This window comes from Schistocerca cancellata, chromosome 7, assembly GCF_023864275.1.
Source record: "Schistocerca cancellata isolate TAMUIC-IGC-003103 chromosome 7, iqSchCanc2.1, whole genome shotgun sequence".
NCBI lineage: Eukaryota > Metazoa > Arthropoda > Insecta > Orthoptera > Acrididae > Schistocerca > Schistocerca cancellata.
This window is the reverse complement of record NC_064632.1, coordinates 29427977-29454813: the sequence shown is the minus strand read 5'-3', so window position 1 is coordinate 29454813 and position 26837 is coordinate 29427977. Positions and strand designations below refer to the sequence as shown.

Sequence of the window (26837 nt, the reverse complement as noted above, 5' to 3'; positions counted from 1 at the left end):
TTCAGATAGATAGTAAACTGTCGTGGAAAGCCCACATTCAGGATCTTGTTCAAAGACGTAATGCTGCAATTTTTACTATTCTAATGGTATCTGAAGTGAGTGATCATTCGACATTAAAATTAGTCTACTTTGCTTATATTCATTTGCTTATGTAGTATGGTATTATATTTAACTCTCCCCATTCTAAAAGGATATTTTTCACTCAGAAACGGGCAGTTCAGGCAATAAATAGTCCAAGTCCACAAACCTCTTGTTGACCTCTGTTCATGAGTCTGGGTATTCTGACATCGGCCTCTCAATATATATCTTCCTTACTGTCATTTCTTGCTAACAATATTCCCAAGAATAAGCAGCTTTCACTCGGTGAATACTCAGCAGAAATCAAACCTGCATTTGGATCAGACTTCCTTAACTCTTGTACAGAAAGGTGGGCAGTATACTGCTGCATCCTTTTTTCAATAAGCTACCACATGAATTTAAAAATCTTAACGGTTATCCTAATGCTTTCAAATCAAAACTGAAGAGTTTCTAATGGGTCACTCCTCCTATAGTTCCTTGAAAAAGTAAGCTGATTTTTGTTGTATTGCTGACTGCATTTACTTAAACTTATGGACTGACTTTTTTCATGTTCATAAACATTTTTTTTTATCTGTTACTTTTATGTTGTAATTTCATGTACTGACATGTTCCAAGACCTTGGAGATTTCCTCCTCAATTTGGTCCTACATAACTTGACATGTAAATAAATAAATAACCATACTGATAAAAGGCAGCACCAAGAAGGCCTAACTTAGTGACAAACTTTCAGGGTCTCAGAGGACATGGTCCCTGTGAACCACGATATGAAATACTTCTTCATGCTGAGCCTGATGGTAACAACTATCAACCCGTAGATACAAGGCTGTGTGATTGACCTCCTATAAACATGTCCCATTGTACCATCAGCCTTCCTCCTGTTCAACATGTCGAGGAAGGGGAAACTAATATTTTGATACTTTGAATCCAGGTGTTCTAAAAGACCATTTAAATCCTCACTTTTATGAGGCCAAACAAAATGTGTACCTTCTACATATCTGAAAATACTGTAGCTGTCAGTGCCACCAACTCCAAGGCATGTTCCTCGATGTTTTCTGTGTACAAATTGGCAATATTAGGTGACAAAGGGTTTTCCATCGCAACCACATTAGTCTTTTCATAATATTGATCATTGAACGGGCATGCCAAAATACGGTCATTACTTCAAACTCAATCAAACCTCAGTTGACTGTAATGAGTCAGATTCAGGAACACAAATGGAGAAAGTGAGCATATCAAAATATCAGCATCATTCAAATGCAATCCCTCTAATCTAGATTACATAGCCTTCTGAAGGTGTTCAAGGAAGGCAGTAGTCTTAAGCTCGTTGTCAATAACATTCATGGTTCAACATAATGTGTAGCAAAACACCTTACCATTCTATTGAACCCATTAGTAGGTTGGTGTATGCAACATATTAAGAACTTGAACAGTGGAAAATCCAGGATGGAATATAAGAATATTATGAAAAGGGAAGTTGCTACTCACCATATAGTGGAGAGGCTGAGTCACAGATAGGCTCAACAAAAAGACTGTTCCAAATAAACCTGTTGGCCCGTAAGGCCTTTGTCAAAAATAGACGACACACACAGGCACATGCAAACACAACTGTGTGAGAATTGCGTTTGTGTGTGTTTTTGTTTTTGACAACTCAGCACCTCCACATTAAGAACTTGGCAGATTCCTTACATCTATGAGAGAGATTGCATTTGAATGGACAGGGGTATTTTTGTAAGCATTGATGTGGTATCTCTCTTCAATCGTGTTCCTGTGTCTAACTCATTATGGTTAATCAAGGGTAGGTTTGGTGTTGATCTAACTAATCTGTTTAGGCAACGGCCTTGCCGCAGTGGAAATACCGGTTCCCGTGAGATCGAAGTTAAGCGCTGTCGGGCGTGGTCGGCACTTGGATGGGTGACCATCCAACCACCATGCGCTGTCGCCATTTTTCGGGGTGCACTCAGCCTCGTGATGCCAATTGAGGAGCTACTCGACCAAATAGTAGCGGCTCCGGTCAAAGAAAACCATCATAACGACCGGGAGAGCGGTGTGCTGACCACACGCCCCTCCTATCCGCATCCTCAACTGAGGATGACACGGCGGTCGGGTGGTCCCAATGGGCCACTTGTGGTCTGAAGATGGAGTGCTAACTAATCTGTTTGACATGTGTTGACTTCCATATACCATTTATTCAATGACCAGTACTATGAACAGATAGATGGAGTTGTGATGGGAAGTCTCTTGTCACCTATTTTTGCCAGTTTGTTTATGGAAGACTTTGAGGAATGTGTCTGAGTCAGTAGCATGAAACCTCCCCATTTTTTCAGATAAGCAGATGATACTTTTGCTTCTGGAAAAACACATTTTGACAATCACTTGCCTTTATCTGAACCTTTATATCTACTGCTATCAGTTGTGGATCATGCTCATATGGTATCTGCCAAAAGTACATGAAGATATAAGTAATATACCAGAAAAATCTAAAGTGCAAAATTCGTAATAGGTATGTTTATATTTTATAGTTTTCATGTACATGACTTGTTCTAGTTTGTACTTTCGGTAGATATTGAGATTCAAATAAAAACAGATGATTACTTAATAGCTATTGAATATCGTCTAACCAGAGCATTCGATAATTTTGTTGTTTGGCCTCATGTAAGCATGACTATGGCCTTTTAGAATATCTGAATGCAGAGCAAAAAATGACAGAAGTAAAAAGACTAAGTGTGCTGGTGGAATAGAAGGCTGTGTAGTTCTGGAGTGGGAAGAGGGAAGGGAATAAGTGTATGAAGGACAGTAACTAATGTAGGTTGAGGCCAGCCACAGGGACATAGTATATATTGCAAGGAGAGTTCCCACTGGCACAGTTCAGAAAAACTAGAGTTGGTGCATACACATGGCACAGACTGTGAAGCAGTTACTGAAGTGCAGAACGTTGAGTTGGGCAGTGTGTTCAGCAACTCAGTGGTCCAGCTGTTTCTTGGCCACTGTTTGTCAGTGGCCATTCATGCGGACAGGCAGCTTCGTGGTTGTCATGCCCACATGGAACACAGCATAGTGGTTGTAGCTTAGCTTGTAGATCATGTGACTGCTTTCACAGGTAGTTCTCTTCTGATGGGCTAAGCAATGCTTGTGACTGGACTTGAGAAGGTGGTCATGGGAAGATGTATGGGATATGTCTTGCATCTAGGTCTATTTCAGGTATATGGGCCATGAGGCAAGGGTTGGGGACAGAGATGGATGAGGATATTGTCTCGGTTCGGTGGGCAGTGGAATAACAATGTGGGAGGGACAGGAAGGATAGTGGGTAGTATTTTTCTCATTTTAGGGCATGACAAGAGGTAATCGAAACCCTGGTAGAGAATGTGATTGATATCCTTTCACTCTGAATTTTAATCCCCCTCTTGAATGTTTCTTTTATTTCTGTCATTGCTTTTTTGTATATAGATTCAACAGTAGGGGTGAAAGACTACATCATTGCCTTATACTCTCTTTAATTTGAGCATTTCATTCTTGGTCATCCACTCTTACTGTTACATCTTGGTTCTTGTACATGTTCAATATTACCCATCTCTCTCTCTATACCTTAGAATTGCATTACAATTACAAAGAAGAGTCAATATGTTTTCAATTAACTTCAATAATGATTCAATAAAATTATTTATTTACATGAATGTATGTAAATGTAATAATACAGTTGCATTGAATGTCATGAGGGTATTCAGGTACTATGAACATCACATATAAGTCAAATACATCAAAATTAACTGGAGAATACGGCTACAATAATGTCAGACGATTGGGTGGCACAACTAAGTATTTTCCATTTATGAAAGAGAAAATGACAGTGAATAACAGATTAACAATTTCAAGTTTTTGTATTTTTAACCCAAAACATTCCATCAATCATTGAGGCTGTGAAAACATCAGATAAATTGCTACTATATAATACTGTAAAATGACAGCCTGGTAGGGGAGGGGGAGGGGGAGTAGGGTGGTCATGTTATAACCTCTCCTTTTATTTGTCACTCTTTCTGTCAGGTACTAGTAACATTTATTTTATAGAAAATGAGGAGACACATGATACAAGTATCTTGAAATAATTACGAGCAAATAGGTTGCTGTGTGACGAAAAAGTAGTAGCGGCACAATGCAGCACTGAATGGGGAATTAAAAATATTAGAAACAACCACCTGGTTAGTACATTTTGCATTATTGTTTTCATTACTGGAGTTATTGCGTGGCTAATATTAAATTCAAATTTTTGTCATGCACAGATTTGCAAAATATAGTTGTGGGACATTTAGTTTATAAATACAGTTACATTGATGTTAAAAAATACTATTATCCAAATAAATTTGAGTTGCATAGAGATCCAGAGAGAATGCTGGTGACAAAAACCTGCTTAAATATTCACACTCTAGAGAAGTGCTGACTGCGACCATTACAGATTTCTGATGATATGTGTGAATTTTGCTTCTCAGTTAGCGGTGGAGCAAAAGGGTAATATTGTTCATATTATAAGTAAGTACTGGGAGTGTTGTATACTTATTTCCTCACTATGTAGTATGTGTAGATTATATGAAAGACCGCTATTATAATTCTCCAGTTCATTTGTTGCTGTCTTGATGTCTGCCTTTTTTTTTCTTTTTTTACAGGTTCTCGATCAGTCACAATAATACTACAACATATTTTACATTATAAGAATACTTCCTAAATATGGTTCCTGATATTTATCACAGACCTACACAATCATTATGAAATACTTTTTAAACTATTCTTGACTAAACTAAAAGAGCTATAAACTTATGATACCATACATTCAGTATCATGGAATTGCACATACTGTAAGTTATGATAATTGTATAAAATTTACAGGTTTCTAACGTTGCCATTTTTCAAGTGTGCTTGAACTTCTACAACTATAATTTCAGGTTCCACAGTCTTTTCACCACAATCACTAAGATGAACAGGAAGAAGATGGTTATTTTGAATCAATACACGATCAGGCTGGAAAAAAAAGCAGTAACAGAATAAGAAAATCTCTCTCTGCACATGACAACGACACAATGGCAGAAGAGTGGTTATAAAAAAATTTTTAAAAATACATTTTCAAATTGTTTACAATACAACCTTATCCTCTTCAAAATACTCTCCATTACAACTAATACATTTGCCCCACTGGTGCTTCCACTCCTCAAAAAGTTTTTGTCATCTTTAGAAATGGCTAACATTTCCTCCCTAGTTTTTTCTTGATTTCTCCAGTGTTGCCAAAACGGTGTCCTTTCATGCCCCTTTTCATGCGTGGAAGTAAGAAAAAGTTGCATTGAGCCAGGCGAGGTGAGGGAGGTGCATGGGGCAACATAACCTTGACATTTTTAGCCAATAGTGTCTACGAGAGATGGATGTGTGTGTGAACCAATCTCCTGTCTGCCACAAACCGGGTATTTTTTGGTGCATAGAAATAAAAAAAATTAAAAATATTGAGTGTCATGTAATATTTTGTCTCATGTAATATCTTTTATAGAAATCTTTTATTAACCTGACACGTTCCACATCATTACGAAGTGTCGTATTCACGATCTATGGAACAAGTACTTATCTAATCTAATCTTATTTAATCTCATCTGCACACTGTTGTGCAATCTTCTTAAAACTTCCAAATAAAAGATTTTATTGGCTGTCTATGAGCACAAGCTCTCTTAATTTTTTTGATACTTTCGTCGATTCGGGCAGTTAATAGATGTTTATAATGAGGTTTGTCACCAAGTGACATGTTGCCATTTTTACATTGAGAAACCACTCATGCACTTCATTTTTCCCATAGCGTCTGTTTGGTAAGCTGTTTTCAATATTGGAACAGGTTCAGCAGCATTTTTACAGAGTAGAAAAGAAAATTTCACATCTGCACTTTGTTCATTTGAACTTGCATTCACAAAAAACAAAACAAGAACAAAAGAGTGCTAGCAAAAACAATCACTGCAGGTGAACTTAACAAGCCAGGTCAACAACACCGGCAACATGGGTGGTCCGGAACTGACGACGAGTTCACTATCCACGTCTAGCGGCAGAAATGCAGACTACACAAGCAGGGTACATACACTCCGGGAAAACTGGGAATTTTTTTTATAATTCCGGGAATTTTTCATTGCTTTAGTTTCCAGTTAAATTTTTGTAATTGTGACTGGTAAGAACTGATACTCTAACAAAGAATTTTACCACAATGTAACATAACAGTCATGACACTTCGCCTCGATTTTGTTGCCTGCTGTGCCAGCAGCACGCCAAGTGGCCAGTAAGTTGAACTCCGAGTTAGGCGCAGTCGTGAAAACCAAAAGTAATTGTTTATTTTGGTTTGTACAATGGTTTTTACAAATGGGAGCATAGCTTACTGCAATAAATTGCAGTAACAAGAAGAAGAAGATACCACATGTCTTTTTTTAGGTTTCGTAAGGACCCTGAGAAGTTTATACCATCTTGTTCCTAAACTGCATCGTCAGGATTCGCTTGCAAATTACATGTATATTGATGATTAATGTCTCGTTTTAGGACCAGAAAATGGCTAGTGAAAAGCAGACAAGAAGATCTTATGAAAAAATATCCTGTTTACCTTTATAATAATGTTTTGTCCACTACACATTGAAAAAAACAGTTCATGAATGCAGACAAAAACAAACTCGTGTGGAATGCAGTTAACCACATTGTTTGACATTGTCATGGTGCATACGAACCGGGAAAATCGGGAGATCTGGAAAAAAACCGGGAATTTTTTCATCCGGGAGAAAACCGGGAATTTTTTAGAATTCCAGGAATTTTTCATTTTCTGGTAATTTTTTGTAATTTTGACATAAGAACCCATACTCTATATTACTGTATCCTGGTACTATAGAATAATATTCAACAATAAAACATAAATTGCAAAGGAAATGCGCCATATACAGCAACGACACACAGTGCTCACACAAGCGTCTGCCAGCAGCAAAATGTTTCAAAGGTTTTAGGGAGACTATGCAATGTGTCAAAGGTTTTAGGGAGACTATGCAGTGCTTCGTAACAACAAATTGCCTCCGATGAGCGTGAATGCGCAACTGTTTACATTAGATTCGTTTTAGCAGATACTAGCGAGCTCATGTGCGTGCGCAGTTGAGTCGCGTTTGAGTGGTAGATTCTCCGTTAGCTGTGCAAGCACTCGCAGCAAGCAGCTAAATGCTAACGGGAAAAGGGGGCGCCAAATTCATATTCTTGAGGGAAAAAAAAAACTTGTTTCACAAAGCGCCAAGCATCCAGCACACTATGGTCTATCGATTATTCATATGATTTTGAAACACATCCCTGTTGGTTTTAGAACATTTTTGAACAAATTTTAAGTTGATTTCTGAATGAATCATAAGTTGATTTTTGAATGCGTGCATGGTGTACGTGGTCTCTCTGTCAGGAGAATCCTTGTCGCATCTAGAAATAAACTTTCTGCAGACAGAAGGGGATGAGGCTATACGAGCTGAGCAGCGTAAAGCCGAACGCATGAATACCAAACGCTGTCTGATTATGTGGTTGATTGGGTTTGCAAAGGACCAGCATTGTTATAATTACTAGCGAAATCCATGGATTCAGACTACCAGGATGGAAATAAACGACTAATATGAATAAGAGGTGAGAATGATTAAGTATTATCTTCTCAGTGTACCCAAGAAAATGAAATTTTGACAAAATTTTTGGCGAGATCACTACACTAGTAAGGAGCAGTTGTACAATCCCCAGCTACCAGGAGCGTAAGTTCTATTCTGGAAGTAATGTGGAAAACGTGTTGTACGAACATATAATAACGACTAACCGGAAAATAATCGCAGGATAGCTAAACCTGTGATTCCGTTAGGGTTAGTGAAGTTAATCGGCGAACAAATTTTGACAATGGCAGGAACAGCTACAGAATTGGTGGTGATTTGTTTGTTAGAACGAGGAAGGAGAAGAAATGGGGACATCATACAAATTATGGAAGAATAAGACGATTCCAAATTTATATCAAAATTTTGTAATACTACTTTTCGATCTCATGCTTGAGAAACTGGTGCATATGAATGAAATGTGAAACTATTTCCTTACATACTGCTTTTTGCTTGGCCTAACAGGCATTTGATATTGGTACTTCGTGAATTATATAATGTCGTGTTATAAAAATGACCATTTGTGCCAAAACAGTCTCGTTTATTTGGTTACAAAATTGCTGCAATATTAGAAAGGCCTATTTTGTTTTATCTAGCAGATAGTGACAAAATAGACGTAATCAGTTCGAGAAACCACATCAGTCTTGGGTATTATTTGTATTAAGAGCTTTTTCAGTATTAGATAATGACATTTCGCATTTTCATGTAGCAAAACGTATGACAAACTTTGATGATGTAACAGATTCTTTTGCAGAAAGGAAAGCGCGCCATGTAAAGCTGTAGCAATATTAGGAGGGGTGGGGGGTGGGGTGGGGTGGGGGGGAATGCTAGGATCTTAGGATTGAAGATATGTGTACTTTCTCGCTTGTCTCTTCTCTAGGTTCTAAGGATTGAAGAAATGTGTACTTTCTCGCTTGTCTCTTCTCCTTATTGGTTTTATGTATCCTATATTTAATTTGTCACACAAAACAGCAAGTTATTAGCTTATAGGCAATAAAGAGTGCAAATTTTCTGAAGAGTTCTTGTTCTCCCGATTAGAAATAATCCCATCCGCTATTAATTGCGAGTTGTTATTATTATTATTATTATTATTATTTTTTTTTTTTAAACAAAAAAGAGGGGCAGGCTGTCAAACCGGCCAACTGCGAGCAAGAGAGGCACCACAGGACATTTCAATTTCCACTGTTCTGAATATAGTTTGATGGCATCCATTACAAAATATACACCTTTCAATTCCGCAGAGCGAAATAACAGTGACGCGCGATAGAAGAATGCTGTATGAAGAGGCGTGGCACTGCACTTTGGCACACTTAAGACCAAATAACATGTCTTGTATTTCCTCGAACACATATGTTTTATGTTTCAGACTTTTCAGAAAGGTGTGCACTACAAGATGAACATATTTTTGAAAAATCGATTTTTTTTTTAGTACGGTATTGATCTGTTTAGCAAATATCGTGGATCCGGGGCTGATGCGCAGAGCAATCTGTTATAGCTGGTAGTCTCCTCATGACCCATGTTTACATTTAGTAATTTTGCTGTTTCCCCTTCGTTTACTCTGATGTCAAATGAAAACAAAATGGATATCTGTGGCTGGGAGCTATCAAGTGAATTAAAATACATTCTCATAATTATGGAAGGCTAAAATATGTTATTAGTTTCAGATTTTATTTTATTTCCACCTTTCTGACAGCCAAGCATTAATTGCCTTGCAGAGCAATTAAGTTATTTTTGGCTGTTCGCTAAAGGAATTTGACTTTTATTAACCTTTTTCCGCACAGGCACTCAATATACTTCAAATGAAATGTTTAATTCCACAGTACTGGCTAGTTTCAACTGTTCGCTGCATTTGAAGTGCACGTTTTCATCTTCTAGCACATATCTCATTATGCTATAATAAAGAACCAAACATGATATAATACAGTACTGGTGCTCCAGTTAAATTTACACCCCGAAAACCACACTGAAAAGCTTAATATCAGGTCGAGGTCTACTTCATTGGGAATCTGGACATACGAATGTGCACTTAAAGCCGAATTGTGTATTTTAGTATGGTTCACGAAATTCCGATGCACTTCGAGTATCCACTGACGTCTTGTTACTTTTATGACATAATGTACGATCTTTCGTTGTTTTACATGTACATACATACGGACTTCCTACATCATGACAGCTGCGCAAGCGCAGTGTTGCTTGTTATCTGCGCTCTCTGGCAACTGCTCAAATGAACCTATTTCTAACAGGTCGCGGGAAAATATTGCGAAAGGTGGTTTGAAAAGCGTTACTTTCAAAGTAAATATCCTTTTACGTAGATTGAACTATGTGTGAGAATGTACCGTGAATTTCTTAAATCACAGAGTGTTTGACTCTCATTTAAAAATCAACTCTTTGATGATGAGTCATTTAGAAGAATTTCGAACCCTGAAGATCAGGGTCATGTAAAAATTTTACTGGCACATTTGTGTGATATATCTTAAACACCCTGCATTCTAAATACGCCACCTCAACTGACGATGAAGAGAAGACTGCCACAAAGGTTCGACAATCTGTCTAAAGCTGTAAAACACTCCTGTGGCACAAAAGCAGCCAGTTCAACTCTCCATATATCAGTGTCAGATTCATCTGAATTGTCAACATAGACCTGCTTTGACAATGAAGTGGTAAAATTAAGTGCAGTTATTCCTGTTTAGAACAATCATGTGGAGTATCAGAATGTGCAGATCGCTAGACTTTGTATAAAACTGTTTTGGGGACAAGGAAAGTGCCTATCATTTTAACTGCAGACAGCAACAGAAACTGTATCAGAAGGATCAAGTGAAGGAGGACAAACAAATTTTGAAGACTACAGGATCCCAATATTTTTTTTGAAAAAAGATGCCCTTGGCTTGTTGTTAAACCACATTAGCATGCCATCTGCAAGATGGAAAGACAAAACTAAGCTGTTTGCTCTAATTTTATCCCATTACAGCACTCAGGCTTACATGTTTTGTCAGAACATTTTATATTGCCATCTGTGTGTGCATTACAGAGGTGTGTGGAAGGCATACAAATAAAAAAAGTGGGACAATTAACAATATGTTCTACTTTTTAAAGCAGAAGATACAGCATTTCTCCGATACTGAAAAACTAGTGCATATATCACTAGATGAAAAGTCAATGATGGCAAATTTAACATATGACAGCACTTCTGACTGTGGTATTAGCTTTTAAGGACTTTGGGTTTGCACTCGCAATACATTTCCCCCACTGTTTGGCAGTTGCTTGTCCCACTTAGAATAGTATAAAGATGAAGGTCGTACTTGTGGCAACAGGCGACAATAACCAAAACACAGTAGGCCTATGGAACGACAAATGGGGTGTCGATCCCTTATGCATGCATAGGTACATCTCTGTGCTTCTTATGTGTGAAACTATGTGTTTATATTCCGTTGATATTAACGTGGTAAGCTGCAGTTCTATTCAACGTCACAAGCGTTTCTTCATGGATGTATTGTAACTTGCCACTGGATTCGTGAGTTTTATCCCTACTTGCACTTATTTTAGAATGATTTTTAGAAACATCTATGTCTTCTGATACTATACAAACTACTGAAGGCAACAAATAATTCAAATATTTCGTAAATCACATAGGATAGTGTTGCGACTGTCATATTAGGCTGTGATTTCTCTAAACCGCTGTGATTGCTGGAACACGAATATATACTTTCGAAATACCAATATCGGCAGCAAAAAAAGCTATGTAAAATGTCTATAGAAATCTATATAAGTAATATTAAATTGTTTAATTACCGGAAAGATTGATGAATTAGATGCCTGTAACTGCTTTTTGGACAAGTGCTCAACAACAGCAGCTGCATAACAGTCTCCTAGCATATTATTTGTTGTCCTCACACGATCCCTGTGGATAAATAAATACAAAATTTCTGAGAATAAAAATCGAATATTAGGCAAAGAGAACTTAAAAAAAAAAAAAAAAAAAAGTACACAGATTAATTAACACGTAGTCCTAAATTAGTTTAACTTCTCATAATGTTAAATGGCATAAGGAATTTAAGAATTTTTAGTTGTTGAATAAAATATAATTAGTGAAACACTTGACCTGAGTATGGAAACAAAAGTCTTATGAACTACAAATACCAAAGCTGTAAAATAATACAAAAGCATAATCTTAAAAGACAATTAATTAATTACTATGTGCAGAGAAGTGACCAGCTGGAAATCTGCACATTGTATTAAGGTGTAAAATAAAACTTTTAGACCACAATCTAGGAATACAAATCAAATTTTAACAATGCTCACTTCATGAACTACTTACACAAACCAGTCAATTGCAAAAAGAAGTGATACATCTTGAACTGGAGCATCAATGGTGGACAGCACCATGAAGATTAAAACCAAGGCTGCACTGGGGACACTTGCTGATGAAAAACTGGCTGCTGTTGATGCCAGACTGAAAGAATGTGTTCCCATTGAGATGAAAAGTAATGCAATTTATTTATAATGACATTCTTACAGAAAAACATTAACATCACACAACATACACTAATTAGCCATAACATTATAAGCATTGCCCACCACAGCGTAGGATGCGCTTGGTGGTATGGTGGGCATGTGACATGGTAGCAAATGTACATAACCAGGGCAGACACCGATGAAGAATCACCCTACAGAAGGTGTTGTTGTTGTGGTCTTCAGTCCTGAGACTGGTTTGATGCAGCTCTCCATGCTACTCTATCCTGTGCAAGCTGCTTCATCTAGGGAAGATATGGGCTGCAAATTGTGAAATCCATTGAGATAAGCAACTTTGATCAAGGGCTTTTGTTATTACGCAGAGCCTGTGAACGAGTATCTTGGAAGTGGCAAAGCTGGTCGAATGTTCATATACAACTGTTTTGGGCATCTATGGAAAGAGGTAGAAGGACAGTGAAACTACCACTAGGCACTAAATGGTTGCACCTCCACAACTCTTCACAGAACGTAGGGTTCAGAGACTTGACTGTTCTGTAGTTTAGGAAAGATAGTGATCTGTGGCACCTCTGCCAAAAGACCACAATGTTGATGTACACCCAAGTGTTTTGGAGCTCATCATTCATCTTACATTGTTGAACATGGAGCTTCAAAGCAGATCACCTGTACGTGTTCACACATTGACCCAACATCATCAATTATGATTGCAGTGGGCATGGGACCATCAGATTTGACTGTCAATCAATGGAAACATGTTGGCCCGTCAGGTGAATCACATTGTTACTACAGTAGGTTGCTGGTCATCTCCACAAAATTGAGGTGAACAGCAGCTTGAAACGTGCAACGTGCCACGGAGGCAGACTGGTGGTAGCAGTATTATATTATGGGAATCATTCTCCTGTCCTTGCATGGTACCTGTGGTAGTAATCTTAGACACACAGACAGCTGAGATCCATCTGCATTACTTCATGCTTGATGTCTTCCCATCATTCAGCAGCATAATTGCCCATGTCTCTGAGCCAGAACTGTGCTATAGTGGTTTGAGGAGCATTATAGTGAACTCATGTTGATGTCTTAGTGACCACATCTGCTTGATGTAAATACTATGGAACCCATCTGGGTTGCTACTGGGTGCCAATCAGCGCCCCATTATTCACGCGAATTACATGACCTTTGTGTAGACATCATGCCCCATATCACCACAAATTTACCACCAAACTGTCGGATCGCTGATATGCAGAATCAGTGCTGTATTTCATTCCAAAGGCAGGCAGACAAGCTATTAAGCAGATGGTCACAATGTTTTGGCTCTTCAGCATATGTACTTCAGTTAACTTCAGTGCACAACCTTTTTAAAAAAAGTTCAAAGTAAAGTTTCTTGTTATATTCGTGATTACTGTGACTATACTCACCACACTGTCAGTATTTCACCAATACCAAGTGATATTTGATTCATCTGTGCAATAAAAATTGAAGCTACAGCTACAAATAGAGCTGTGCCATCCATGTTGATTGTGCATCCAATAGGAAGTATAAATCTAGAAATTCGCTGATCAACACGGACTTTTTCATCCATGCATCTCAAGGTTACTGGAAGTGCAGCAGCTCTGGAATGAGCAGTACACTTCATTGTACTATTTGTGTTACATTAATATAGGAAAGAGAGGTGGTATCACATAAGTTTAATTTATGACAGAAAAGTGCCAGGATTTTAGAACAAATTAATTTCATTTACAGGAAGACAGTATAAAAAATATATACAACCAACGCAAATATTTTTGAAGTTCAACATGAATGTCCAACAAAGAATTACTGGAAAATTTGAATTGTGGCTTATGAAGAGTAATAAAAGTTGTCTAACAGTGTCTAATTTCCTTTGATAAATAAGAGATATGTTATTACATATACAGGGTGTTACAAAAAGGTACAGCCAAACTTCGAGAAAACATTCCTCACACACAAATAAAGAAAAGATGTTATGTGGACATGTGTCCGGAAACACTTAATTTCCATGTTAGAGCTCATTTTAGTTTCGTCAGTATGTACTGTACTTCCTCGATTCACCGCCACGATTTCATACGGGATACTCTACCTGTGCTGCTAGAACATGTGCCTTTACACGTACAACACAACATGTAGTTCATGCACGATGGAGCTCCTGCACATTTCAGTCGAAGTGTTCGTACGCTTCTCAACAAAGATTCGGTGACCGATGGATTGGTAGAGGCAGACCAATTCCATGGCTCCACACTTTCCTGACCTCAACCCTCTTGACTTTCATTTATGGGAGCATTTGAAAGCTCTTGTCTACACAACCCCGGTACAAAATGTAGAGATTCTTCGTGCTCGTATTGTGGACGGCTGTGATACAATATGCCATTCTCCAGGGCTGCATCAGCGCATCAGGGATTCCATGCAACAGAGGGTGGATGCATGTATCCTCACTAACGGAGGACATTTTGAACATTTCCTGTAACAAAATGTTTGAAGTCACGCTGGTACGTTCTGTTGCTGTGTGTTTCCATTCCATGATTAATGTGATTTGAAGAGAAGTAATAAAATGAGCTCTAACATGGAAAGTAAGCGTTTCCGGACACATGTCCACATAACATATTTTCTTTCTTTGTGTGTGAGGAATGTTTCCTGAAAGTTTGGCCGTACCTTTTTGTAACACCCTGTATTTCAAGAATGTATATAAAAAGGGATTACATATTCAGTTTACAGCAACATGAAAGCAGTATTTCTTCCATGTTCTCTAACAGAGTGAAGTGGATACATATTTAACACTTTACAGTATGGAATGATAGCAGTACTATAATTTTAGATAATTTGTGGAGCAATTTAGCCATCAAACCTCACAAATTATCTCATCAGACCCAGTTCAAATTGCACATTTTTTACATAAATGTTACTGGTGTCAACATAATAAGTCAATTACATAATAAGTTAATTACTTCTTTAATAGATGTAGTGAAACTGTTAACCAAGAAAATTTTCTTTACCTTGCATTTGGAATGTCCCATATTGCTACCTCTTCCAGTTTCGTCTTTTTTATGGTCATACATATTTATCCTACCTTTATGCATAGCTGTATCTTATTAGTTACTGACTTTGAGGACGTGATAGTAATGCTAAAGCTATACTCACGTTGATGCTGTGGCAAATGCAGTGAGTGTGGCTTGTGCCAGTCCCCAGTAGTACTTGTAAGGGTTGCGGCGAATGATGATGAAATAAATAAGTTGCATTATGATGAGTTGGTAGATAAAGACACCAAGCACAACTGTGAAAACGAACCATCCAAGCTGTTGCACAACAACGCTAAGGTCTTCCACTGACAGTATCTTTCCTGCAATAACACTTGCAACGCCCACTGGTGTCAACCTGAAGCAGATTGCATATGTTATTAATTAATGATGAAATATAGTTTCCTTATTGATAGTTAGTTAACAGACAATTCACTGAGTTGATCTCACCGCAGATCTGTTGTTATTAGATTTAGAAAGGAAATTTTAAAGCAAGAAATTATGCTCCATGTCAAGAAACATTACAAGTTATCTGACAGAGACTGCTGTAATCACTTCATTCATTCACTCAAGTGCTATGTTATTGATTTAGAAATAATGTGAAAGATATGGTACTTGCAGATGGCTATATTTTAATGTGTGATAGTATCTCCCTCCAAGTAAGACAGTTAAGTAATACTGTAATTTATTAAACACTGTCATCACTCAAATATGTGCTCAGGGATTGGAAACAATAATGTAAAGCACATGGTAAAAAAATCCCTCAGTTCCAGAGTACACATTTTGACTTTTCCCTGCACTACAACAGCACTGGCAGTGTTCTGAACACCAGTACACCTATGGTTATAAACTGTTGTGCTAATATACCAGTACGATATCTGTGTAAAAATGGCATATTGTCTGCGATGATGTAACTGGTGCATCTGAGACAATCTCAGTTTTGTAGGGTCTCTAGTGCCAATGTATACAGTATCATAGCAACATATGGCATTCATGGGAACATGCATCTACTAAATACTGTAGTGGAAGAAAAACTAAAATTATTTACAGAAATAAGAGGGCATTAAAGAGGGTCATTAAATTGGATAATAAGTCTCCTGCAATGAAAATGACTGCCAAGTTAATATTTTGTCAGTCAAAACATTGTGGCAGGAACTGCACAACTGAAACAACCTGGTAGAACATTATGGTTATGTTTCTTTTAAATGAGGGGAACACGCAAGAAAAGGCTTCATTGGTGTAAGTAATTCAATGCCACGATTTTTGAACAATGTTCAAGTGTAACATGGTCAAATACATTGTCTTTTATCTTGTTCCATGTATCAAGGGATATTTGTGTGTGAGAATGCCAAGGAAATATATAATTAAGATTTTCTTCTTGCAACTGTGGAGCATGGTGTATGCTCTGTAACAGTGGGAGCTGTAATATCATTCCTTTGAGACATGAGGTCATGCTGAAGGGAAAGGTAACTGATAACGAGTACAAAATTCTTTTTAGTGATTGTTTTCATATGATTGTGTAGATATTGTCTGATCTAATGACTTTAATTTTCTTCTAGTCTGTCTTTCGACCATTTTGCAATGAACAACAAATACATCATTCACTTGATCCTTGCTACTTATAAAATAAACATGCATGTATCTAGAAAAACCATCTATGAATGTTAGGAAATAGAAGCTACCTACTAAGGATTCATTCTCCATAGGTCCACAAAGATCTAAATGTATGAGTTGCAAGACTTCGGTAGATCTGCTCTGACTTTATTTAAATGTCTATCTAGCCTGCTTCCCTTGCAAACACACCTCACATTGAACATTATTCATTCCATAATTTTCCATCCCAGTTGCCGTATTCTTCAGTAAAGTCATACTTTTACTATTCAAATGTTCAAGTCTCCTATGCCACAAGAAACCTTTTGCAGCATAAACAGAGTGATTTCCTGTTTCAGCAATATTTTTAACTGTATTCACTTTGTAAATACCTCTTACATTACTTGCAGTAGCTACAATATCACCATAAGAGTCTATCACCTTGGCTCCCTCTATATCGAAGATAACTTCTTTACTATTTCGCTTACTGACAACAAATTAGTTGCAATATTCTTTACATAATGTACTTCATGAGCAGTGACAATTTCATTTTCCCCATTCACAAGCAAATTAAGATCCACTTTTCCTGCAAGTTCACACCTTAATTTAGATCCGTCAGCTGTAGAAATTCCAATGTCAGACCTTAACTGAACATCATACAAACCTGACAGAGCTTTGGTAATGTATACAGATGCTCCTGAACCTAGGAACCATTCTGCATGATTATCATTCACTTCATTAAAACAGTAAAAAACAGAAAATGCTTTACCTTTATCAGTAGCCTTTCTCTCAGGACTACTAGAATTAACATGCTTCTTTTCTTTCATCCTTAACTTTTCGTTACACTTTGAAGCAATATGTCCAATTTTCTGGCATCTGAAACATCTTATTGGCTTCTTCTTCTTCTTGTACTTGGAGTATAAAGCCGATGCTGTTTCTTTTTCTGAAGCATTAGAATCTGGTTCATTCTTCATGTCCTGTAGAATCTTTACTTTAACACTATATGTTGTAATGGATATTCCCAAACTTTCCAAACCCATAATCGTTGGCGAATATTTCTCTGGTAGTCCAGCTAACAATAAAGTTCCAATCAATTCATCCGCAATTTCAAAACCAATATTCCTCAGACAATTGGAGATTGAAATTATTTTATTCACATATTCATCCATGCTTTTACACTTACTCAATCTTGTGGTTATCAGCTCACAAAGTAATCCTACTTTTCTGGTTAAACTACAATCTTCAAATGCGTTTTTCAGTTTGCCCCATACCTCCTTTGCTGACATAGCCTTTTCTATGTGAACATAATTCACTGGCTCAATCCAAAGGATTAGTTTTGATTTCACCTTCCGATCCTTAATAGCAAAACTTTATTCCATAGGTGCCAATTTACCGTTTATGACATCCCATAAGTCATCCAAGTGCAAATACGCCTCAACGGCAAATTTCCAGGTCGCGTAATTTTTCGTGCCTTACAAGCCACTATTTGCAGTATCTGTGTTGTATTCATTTTACAGTTATTTTCTTCTTAACATAGCTTACACAATCCAAGTTTATACGAACTTCCGTCCACTTTTTGTGCAAATACACATCACCTTAAAGCTTATTACTTCGCTTTACTCCAGTACCTGGGCCCATAACCTGTTGTAGTTTATGCAGATTAATGCAGCTAAATGACAGGTAACAACTATTTAAGGGACAAAATAAACTTATGCTTTATTCGCTCAACACATATTAATACATTTGACTACCAAATTATATCACGTTGGCCCATCAACAAACATGGAACATGTATATTCCATAGAGTCTAATGCACTCTGCACATCACATCTTGTGTGTCACTATGCACGCTAGAAAATGTTTGTTCACATATCCTCAACAGACAGTGTCTGTTCAATTTATTTGAGAGACTATGAAATGTGTGGTTAAGTTTTTACTACTCTTAGATGTTCAACAGTAAACTATTGTAGCAGTATGTGGATGTTTGCCTGCAAACTATTAATGAGGTTTATCACAAGTTAAACAATAGAGGACTGGGCATATATAACTATGTATTATTGGGAGGTTGTGAACAGTGAACGTATCAAAACGTAACTGTGCACCTGTCCGCACAGTCAGTGCCAAAATCACCATTTTTCAGCCAGTGTAGCAACACAGTACGTCAAAACTGAGGACAATCAATTAAGAAATAAATCAGGCAAATGTCAAAATACTATCGAAAACCTGAGGGTTGCTCAGTGAGTAATGGAGAGATGGATACTGGAAATTACTAGTCGAGATGGGAAACCAAATAAACAGATTAGGGAGAGAAACATGATTTTGACTGCAGTGAAAATGAAATGGGGATGGGCAGCACATTTTGTGGGGTGAATGGATGGTGGACAGATCAGATTAGTGATTTGATAGTACCACTTTCAAACTTGCTCTAATAAGTTCCTCCATTTGCTGCTGAAGTACATAGATGGCCAGTAAAATTTCAACACCAGAATGGGTAGCAAGTAACAAAATTTTTCTTTTATATTTTTAGTGATTTTGCAGTATACATGGTGCAAAATTGTGTACTTATAACTGCCAGTTCCACCAGCAACAACACGTCTAAGCTGGCTGGGCACCTATTTGAAATGAGCTTGTATGACAGTTAAGGATATGTCAGCCAGTGCTGCTTAAACTCTGGGCAGAGTTCAATGGCTGGTCAATGTACTGGCCAAGGCAACAGTCAAACACCCTTTGTGTCAAAGCAGGTGAGATCACTACTAGCAACAGGCAGTCTTGTGTTATCTTGATGAAAGATAACATTGTAGGCACAACCAGTGACATTAACTCTTCAGAAATATAACACCTGCTGTCCAAATTATCAGGTACATGAACCACAGGTGATTGTGTGTAACCAGAGACACCCTACATCATCATCATCTTCATCACCCTACATTATCTATCAATAAGCAGTGTAAATTTACAATGTTCGCTGATGATACGAGCATTGTGGTGGATAATGTGTCAACTACTGACTTAGAATCCGAGGTCAATGATATCCTTAAAGAAGTTCTGGGTTGGTTTAGTATTAACTCCCTTTCAATAAAACTGAAAAAAAAAACAATTTTATCCAGTTCCAGACAACCCACAAAAACTCAAAAGAAATAGTTATCACACAGAATGATCAGATGATAAAGCAAGTGCACTTATCAAAATTCCTAGGCATATATGTGGACAGTAGGCTGAACTGGAAACATCACGTTCTACAAACACTAAAACGGCTGACATCGGCAACATTTGCTTTACGAATTTTGTCACGCTTCAATGACATTACCATCTCAAAGTCAGCTTACTTTGGCTATTTTCATTCAGTCATGTGTTATGGTATCATCTTCTGGGGCAATACATCTGCCGCAAAGAAAATCCTCACAGCACAAAAAAGAGCAATAAGAATCATTTGTGGTGTACCCCCACGAACCTCATGTTGAAATCTTTTTAAACGACTTGAAATACTGACAGCAACATCTCAGTACATATATTCACTGATGTGCTTCATAATAAATAACCCCACTCTGTATGAAACGAATTGCCTACATCATGAACATAACACCAGAAGAAAAGAGGATTTCCACTGTGAGTTAAAGAACTTGACACTTATTCAGAAAGGGGTAAAGTACGCTGGAACGAAAATTTTCAATTCCCTACCCAACAGCATCAAAAGTATAAGGAGTAGTACATCAGTATTTAAACATAGCTTGAAAAATTATTTACTTGAGACCTCACTTTATTCACTAGAGGAATTCTTTCAGAGAAATAAATAAAACCCAGATTGGAAAGATGTTTTTAAATTTTTTGACACTGTTTACTGTTAAACTAATGTAATAATGCCCTAATGTAAAAATTCCTGTTTTTCTCATTTCCATTTTATATATTAAATATTTAACTGCTATCTTCACATTTATGTTGACTAGTTTTACAAATGTCTGTGTGTGTGTGTGCGCGCGCGCGCGCGCGCGCGCGCGCGCGCGCGCGCGAGAGTGTATACCTGTCCTTTTTCCCCCCCTAAGGTAAGTCTTTCCGCTCCCGGGATTGGAATGACTCCTTACCCTCTCCCTTAGAACTCACATCCTTTCGTCTTTCCCTCTCCTTCCCTCTTTCCTGATGAAGCAACCGTTTGTTGCGAAAGCTTGAATTTTGTGTGTATGTTTGTGTTCATTTGTGTGTCTATTGACCTGCCAGCACTTTTGTTTGGTAAGCCTCATCATCTTTGTTTTTAGATTTATTATGTACATTGACACGTTCCACATCTGAGTGACTTGCTCACATGTACAGATCTATGGAACAAGTATATAAATAAATAAATAAATACCAGCTGCTGGGTCTGTATGATGAAAAGTAATGCAATCTGAAAACATTCATTATCCTCAGAGCCTCCACACATAGATCTGTCTATCATGATGCTGCATACAAAACTGGGATCCTTCTGCAATGATGACCTTGTGCCAATCCTGTGTCCTGTGTTGATGGGTACACCTCTGTTAACATACCTCTCTATGCTGCTGCAACAATAAAGCTGCAACAATAAAGCTGCAACAGTCACCACCCTGCTGACAGTGTATGGTGCTCCAGACATTATCACACAGTCCGTATTTATATTTTTCTTGCCCATTTCCTGGATCAGTGTGATGTGGCTGTACCTGTTCTGCATTGCCATGCAGAAAATGTGTGTGTCCTCCCCAACTCTAGTCATGTGGGGCCACTAAAGGTGCAGCTGACATGACAGCTATGGAATCATGATCAATGAGATCAACAGGCTCACTGAACGGTAAACCATAGTCCGTAGTCCACAATCCTGCTTCTGTCAAATTCCAAATTTTGCAAATAGATATTTCTCTTTGTTACATGAAGCATAACAAGATCTTCTCATCAACAACTAATATTCAAACACAATCATTGAAAAAGAAACCCACTATGTAATGTTTCCACATATACAGAATGTAGACGGTGTTACTTTCACCTATGTTGCTCAGTTGCACTGACATACTAATGTCGCAGATCCAAACATATGGCTCACTTCATGCCAATTAGACATCTGTTGCGTGCCACCTTTATTGTGTTGCAGTTTTACTGGCCATCAATGAATTTTTGCACCTGAGATGAACAGAATCATCGGAAAGACATAGATGGTTCACATCATGTAAATTTGAGGTGGAGGAACCAAAGGGGAGAGAAGGGGAGAAAGTAAAGTGGAAAAGGTAAGAGAAAGGAATGGGAACTGGAACAAAATGGAACTTGTAATGACAGCTGCACGGGGACTTTAAGCAGAGTCAGTAGCACTGAGTGAAAATGTGTGCCAGACCACAATTCGAACCTGGTATCTCTTACTTACTAGGCAGTTACATTAACCACTGCATCATCCAGACACAGTGCTTATTGCAATTGCACGGACTATCTTGGTATATCCCAGAGTTGACCCATATTCCCAGCCGCCACCTATCACAGACCCTGTTCGTGCTGGCTGCTTTGAGATTCCTACAGAAGGTCGAATTTGATTGTGCATTCACACTGAAAGTGTGGATTCATAGCCCTTTCAGGTGACTCAATTATATTCATGTGTGGTGTCTGTTCTTTCAGGTATGTCCAAAACAACTGACACCACACGTTCATATAATATATGGTTCATGTACATTCCACCAACACTTGATTATATCTTGATTTCCCATCTTAAAGATCAAAAAACACTCTGTAGCTGCTGAGAATAGTTTTAACAATAAAGAATCTTCCCCAACTCCACTTTCAGTTATGAACTTCTTACTATCTTTACAAAGTCTCATTGAAGCTGTTTTTCAGTATACCAACTTCGGGTGAAAGGAAGGAAGACTGGGGTTCTATCTGCTGTTGACAATCAGGTCATGAGAGATGGAGCAGAAGCTCAGACTGGGAAAGAAAACTGGCTATGGCGTTTTCAAGAAACCATACTGACATTTGCCTAAACCATGTAAAACCTAAATATAGATGGCCAGACAGAGTTTTGAGTCACTATTCTCCTTAATGTAAACCCATCTCTTCCCACTGTGTTACTGTGCTTAGTACAGTAATGTGGGTATAATCAATGCTTTGTTTTTCTAAAAGCTGTTAGTACAGTACCGGTAGTAGTTGAAATTGAGTCAAAAGCTTTCTCAAAACATATGAATCCTAAACAAAGCAATAATTCAGAAAAAAATCATGAACAAGCAACTTAAGTGTGAGCAGGTGTTTGAGTGTGCTGCAAAAGTCATGAATTGTTTCATCACAAATCTGGGCATTTTACTTTCACACTGCTTCATGCAAATGACATTGAACTTCTAAGTAGTACTCCTTAGTGACCATTCAACCTTATGGCAAGAACTCATGGTGCAATATGGTGTTAAAACTAAAGAACACAGTAAGCTTAACCTTGACATTTGACTGCACTTGTTTAACAGTTTTTGGTCTTTGAAATCCTGAGTCCATCAACTGAAACAATTAAGCCTTAGTTTTGATGTCATACTCATAAATGCTTGTTTCATCATGTGTTATGACATATTTCAGTGGTCCTGCATTGCTTTTGGCTGCTAGTGACTGATGAGCTACTTGTTTTCACCACTGTTTTAGTTCAAGATTCAACAATTTTTGAACATATTTTTCTGTCACATGTTTCAGACCAGAAACACCTGAAAAAGTTTCTTAACACAAACCATTTGGCATGCCAATATGACTGACTAATCTAGTAGTGAACTGGCAATTGTTTGTAACCATTTCAGTAACTTTTTTCCCCGATTTCATTGGTTATGATGTGTTGGGGCATCAAGAGAATCTGTCTGTTTGCACCACTTGTAAGCCCTTGTTTTACTCTTAGCAGACTCACTAAAAGGAATATGTAACATTTCTAAGACTTTGCTGCACTTTATTCTATTCCTGTAGCAAAATTTAATAAAATTCTCTGATATATTTTTGTACAAAATAAATAGTCACCAATACAGCCCAAAAACGTTAGCCTTTTTGCCTGCTGACAACAGACTAGACATCTGACATGACACACACACTATACAGATACTTTTTCAGATATGTTTACCAATGCAACAATGAAAAATTGTGTGTGGATCATACTAACACGAAATTACAGTATTCCCTTTATCTTTTGTACACACCTTGTTATTGATTGTCCTATATCTATTTGACAGCCAGCTTGTTCCTTTGCCTGAAATTTCAAAGAAGCGGGATGGGACTAATAAGAATGGATGGAGTCTGGAATGAGACTGTGAGAGAAATAGGGATAGAGAAGCTAGAGAAAAGGCTAGATTAAGGTGGCATGTAAATGTTAAAAGAATGAGAGTTATCAGGATATCAAGAATGGTTCGTGATGATAATAGGAAGCAAGGAATGTGTGAAGAAGAAAGGAGAAGAATGGAACAGAGTAGAGAGGGAAGACTGGTGGGAGGACAGGAAAAAGATGGGGAGTCTTATGTTCCAGATACACCCAACTATGAGCTAATAATAATAATAAAATTATTATTATTATTTCTCTTTCCTGTCTCAGACGTTATGTCTGGTTAAAAATGGAAAGTGACGTGGACCTTGATTAAGCGTGACTTCCTTTTAACTGTATGGTATATGTTAAATTGCATTTAGGAACATTCCAGTAATTGAATATCTATCAATAATTACAGATTTCTGTAGTTGTATATATACGTTTGGATGTAGCTGTATTGCGTTGATGTACTGGTGGATATTGTGTGGTATATCTCCTGTAGTTGATAGTATAATTATATGAATATAATAGAGGGAAACATTCCACGTGGGAAAAATATATCTAAAAACAAAGATGATGAGACTTACCAAACAAAAGCGCTGGCAGGTCGATAGACACACAAACAAGCACAAACATACACACAAAATTCAAGCTTTCGCAACAAACGGTTGCTTCGTCAGGAAAGAGGGAAGGAGAAGGAAAGACGAAAGGATGTGGGTTTTAAGGGAGAGGGTAAGGAGTCATTCCAATCCTGGGAGCGGAAAGACTTACCTTAGGGGGAAAAAGGACAGGTATACACTCGCGCACACACACACACACATCCATCCGCACATACACAGGGGGGGTTGTGTGTGTGTGTGTGTGTGTGTGTGTGTGTGTGTGTGTGTGTGTGTGTGTGTACCTGTCCTTTTTTCCCCCTAAGGTAAGTCTTTCTGCTCCCGGAATTGGAATGACTCCTTACCCTCTCCCTTAAAACCCACATCCTTTCATCTTTCCCTCTCCTTCCCTCTTTCCTGATGAAGCAACCGTTTGTTGTGAAAGCTTGAATTTTGTGTGTATGTTTGTGTGTCCATCGACCTGCCTGCACTTTCATTTGGTAAGTCACATCATCTTTGTTTTTAGATATATTTTTCCCATGTGGAATGTTTCCCTCTATTATATTCACATCATTAATGTTAAATAATTTAGTTAGATGTTACCGTATTTACTCGAATCTAAGCTGCACTCGAATCTAAGCCGCACCTGAAAAATGAGACTCGAAATAAAGGAAAAAAAATTTCCCGAATCTAAGCTGCACCTGAAATTTGAGACTCGAAATTCAAGGGGAGAGAAAAGTTTTAGACCGCACCTCCAAATCGAAACGAAGTTGGTCCATTGTAATATGAGACACAATTTAGGTCGAATGAATGACGATACAGCTTCTGTAGTTTGGTTCGCATCGTAAGCTTAGCAGTTAAGCTTTACCACATAGCCATTGCTATGCGTCAGGCGCTCCGTCCGTATTTATACGGGCACCCTTCCTTTTTCATGTGCTTCGTCTGGTTTGAATCGATTGCTTATTTTGCTTTGATCTGATAAATGCCGTTTTCTTTGTTATAGGTGTTTGCGTCACTCTTAAAGCTGAAAATGCATTACTGCACTGTGTCATGCATTGTTTGTCGCATTCTGATAGTGCGTGTTTACGGCCTGTCGCGGCACGCGGCATGGCTTGCTTTTGTACGCGTTACCGCCGCGTACAAAATATATATATATATATATATATATATATATATATATATATATATATATATATATATATATATATAAATAATAATAATAATAATAAAAAAAAAAAGAAAAAGAGAGAGAGAGAGAGAGAGAGGAATCGTCTCATTAGCGAAACAATGGCAAGAGACTGCTATTTGTTGTTACTTACACTGCTGCTTTCTTTGATAATGATCAACAAGAATCAAATAATAGACTGCGTATGATAGAACATGTTCTGAACAAGAGTTAGGCGAAAATTTTTCTCCGTTTGAAAATCTTTGCGGCGGCTTCTTTATTACATCAAATTCTGCACAGAAATTAGAGTCATCTTAGATTTAAAAATCTAGTCACTTGCCGTGCTTCCTTTCTGACTGTAAAAATAATACGAATATAAACATGACACGATACGTATATTCTTCCGCGTTTGCTGTTGTCTCACTCTAGTTTTGTAGTTTATTAGGCAGACAGGATTTAAATGAGATAGCAGCAAACACGAAAGAATACATGGCAAAATGTTTATATTCATATTATTCTTATGGTGAAGAGAATACTGTATGTGATTCATATTTCATCAGGTTCCTATTAGCAACCATCTCTTCTCACAGATAGGAAAAAATTCAGAACGTAGAGTTGGCCATATTGACAAACATCCCAAACAGTCTTGCCAGTCAGATTTTCGTAATACACTGAAATTGTGCTACATTCGAAAATGAACAATACGGAATTTGTATTTACTTCGTTGGATAATGTATGAAAATGCAGTGGTCGAAACTCGCGGCGGAGAAAATAAGCTCGTCTTCCACTTTTTTTTTTAAATTTATTTACTGACGCAGAGGTTTTGGTGCCAGTATTTATCTTTGTGCCTACAACGCATGCCTGCGTAGCGCTACATATATTCGACGGCAGAAGTTAGTTGTGGCGGCACGTACCAACATTTTTCATAGCTTCCGCTTGCTTTGCACTCGATTCTAAGCCGCAGGCAGTTTTTTGGATTACGAAAACTGGAAAAAAAGTGCGGCTTAGATTCGAGTA

The 26837-nt window shown here is 37.7% G+C and overlaps 1 protein-coding gene across 4 annotated transcripts in view; it reads right to left on the bottom strand.

The window, feature by feature from the left end:
• Positions 1-3722: 3722 nt before the first annotated feature.
• The window catches only part of LOC126091855 (excitatory amino acid transporter), a 453428-nt gene continuing 430313 nt past the window's right edge, over positions 3723-26837 (bottom strand). For all 4 annotated transcript variants that reach the window (XM_049907124.1, XM_049907123.1, XM_049907122.1 and 1 more), the window contains 5 exons: positions 15351-15584; positions 13616-13810; positions 12052-12186; positions 11526-11634; positions 3723-5085 (listed from right to left, as the gene is read on the bottom strand). In XM_049907124.1, coding sequence (XP_049763081.1) covers positions 4948-5085; positions 11526-11634; positions 12052-12186; positions 13616-13810; positions 15351-15584 — 811 coding nt within the window. In that variant the 3' untranslated portion in view covers positions 3723-4947. The remainder of the gene's footprint in view (positions 5086-11525; positions 11635-12051; positions 12187-13615; positions 13811-15350; positions 15585-26837) is intronic.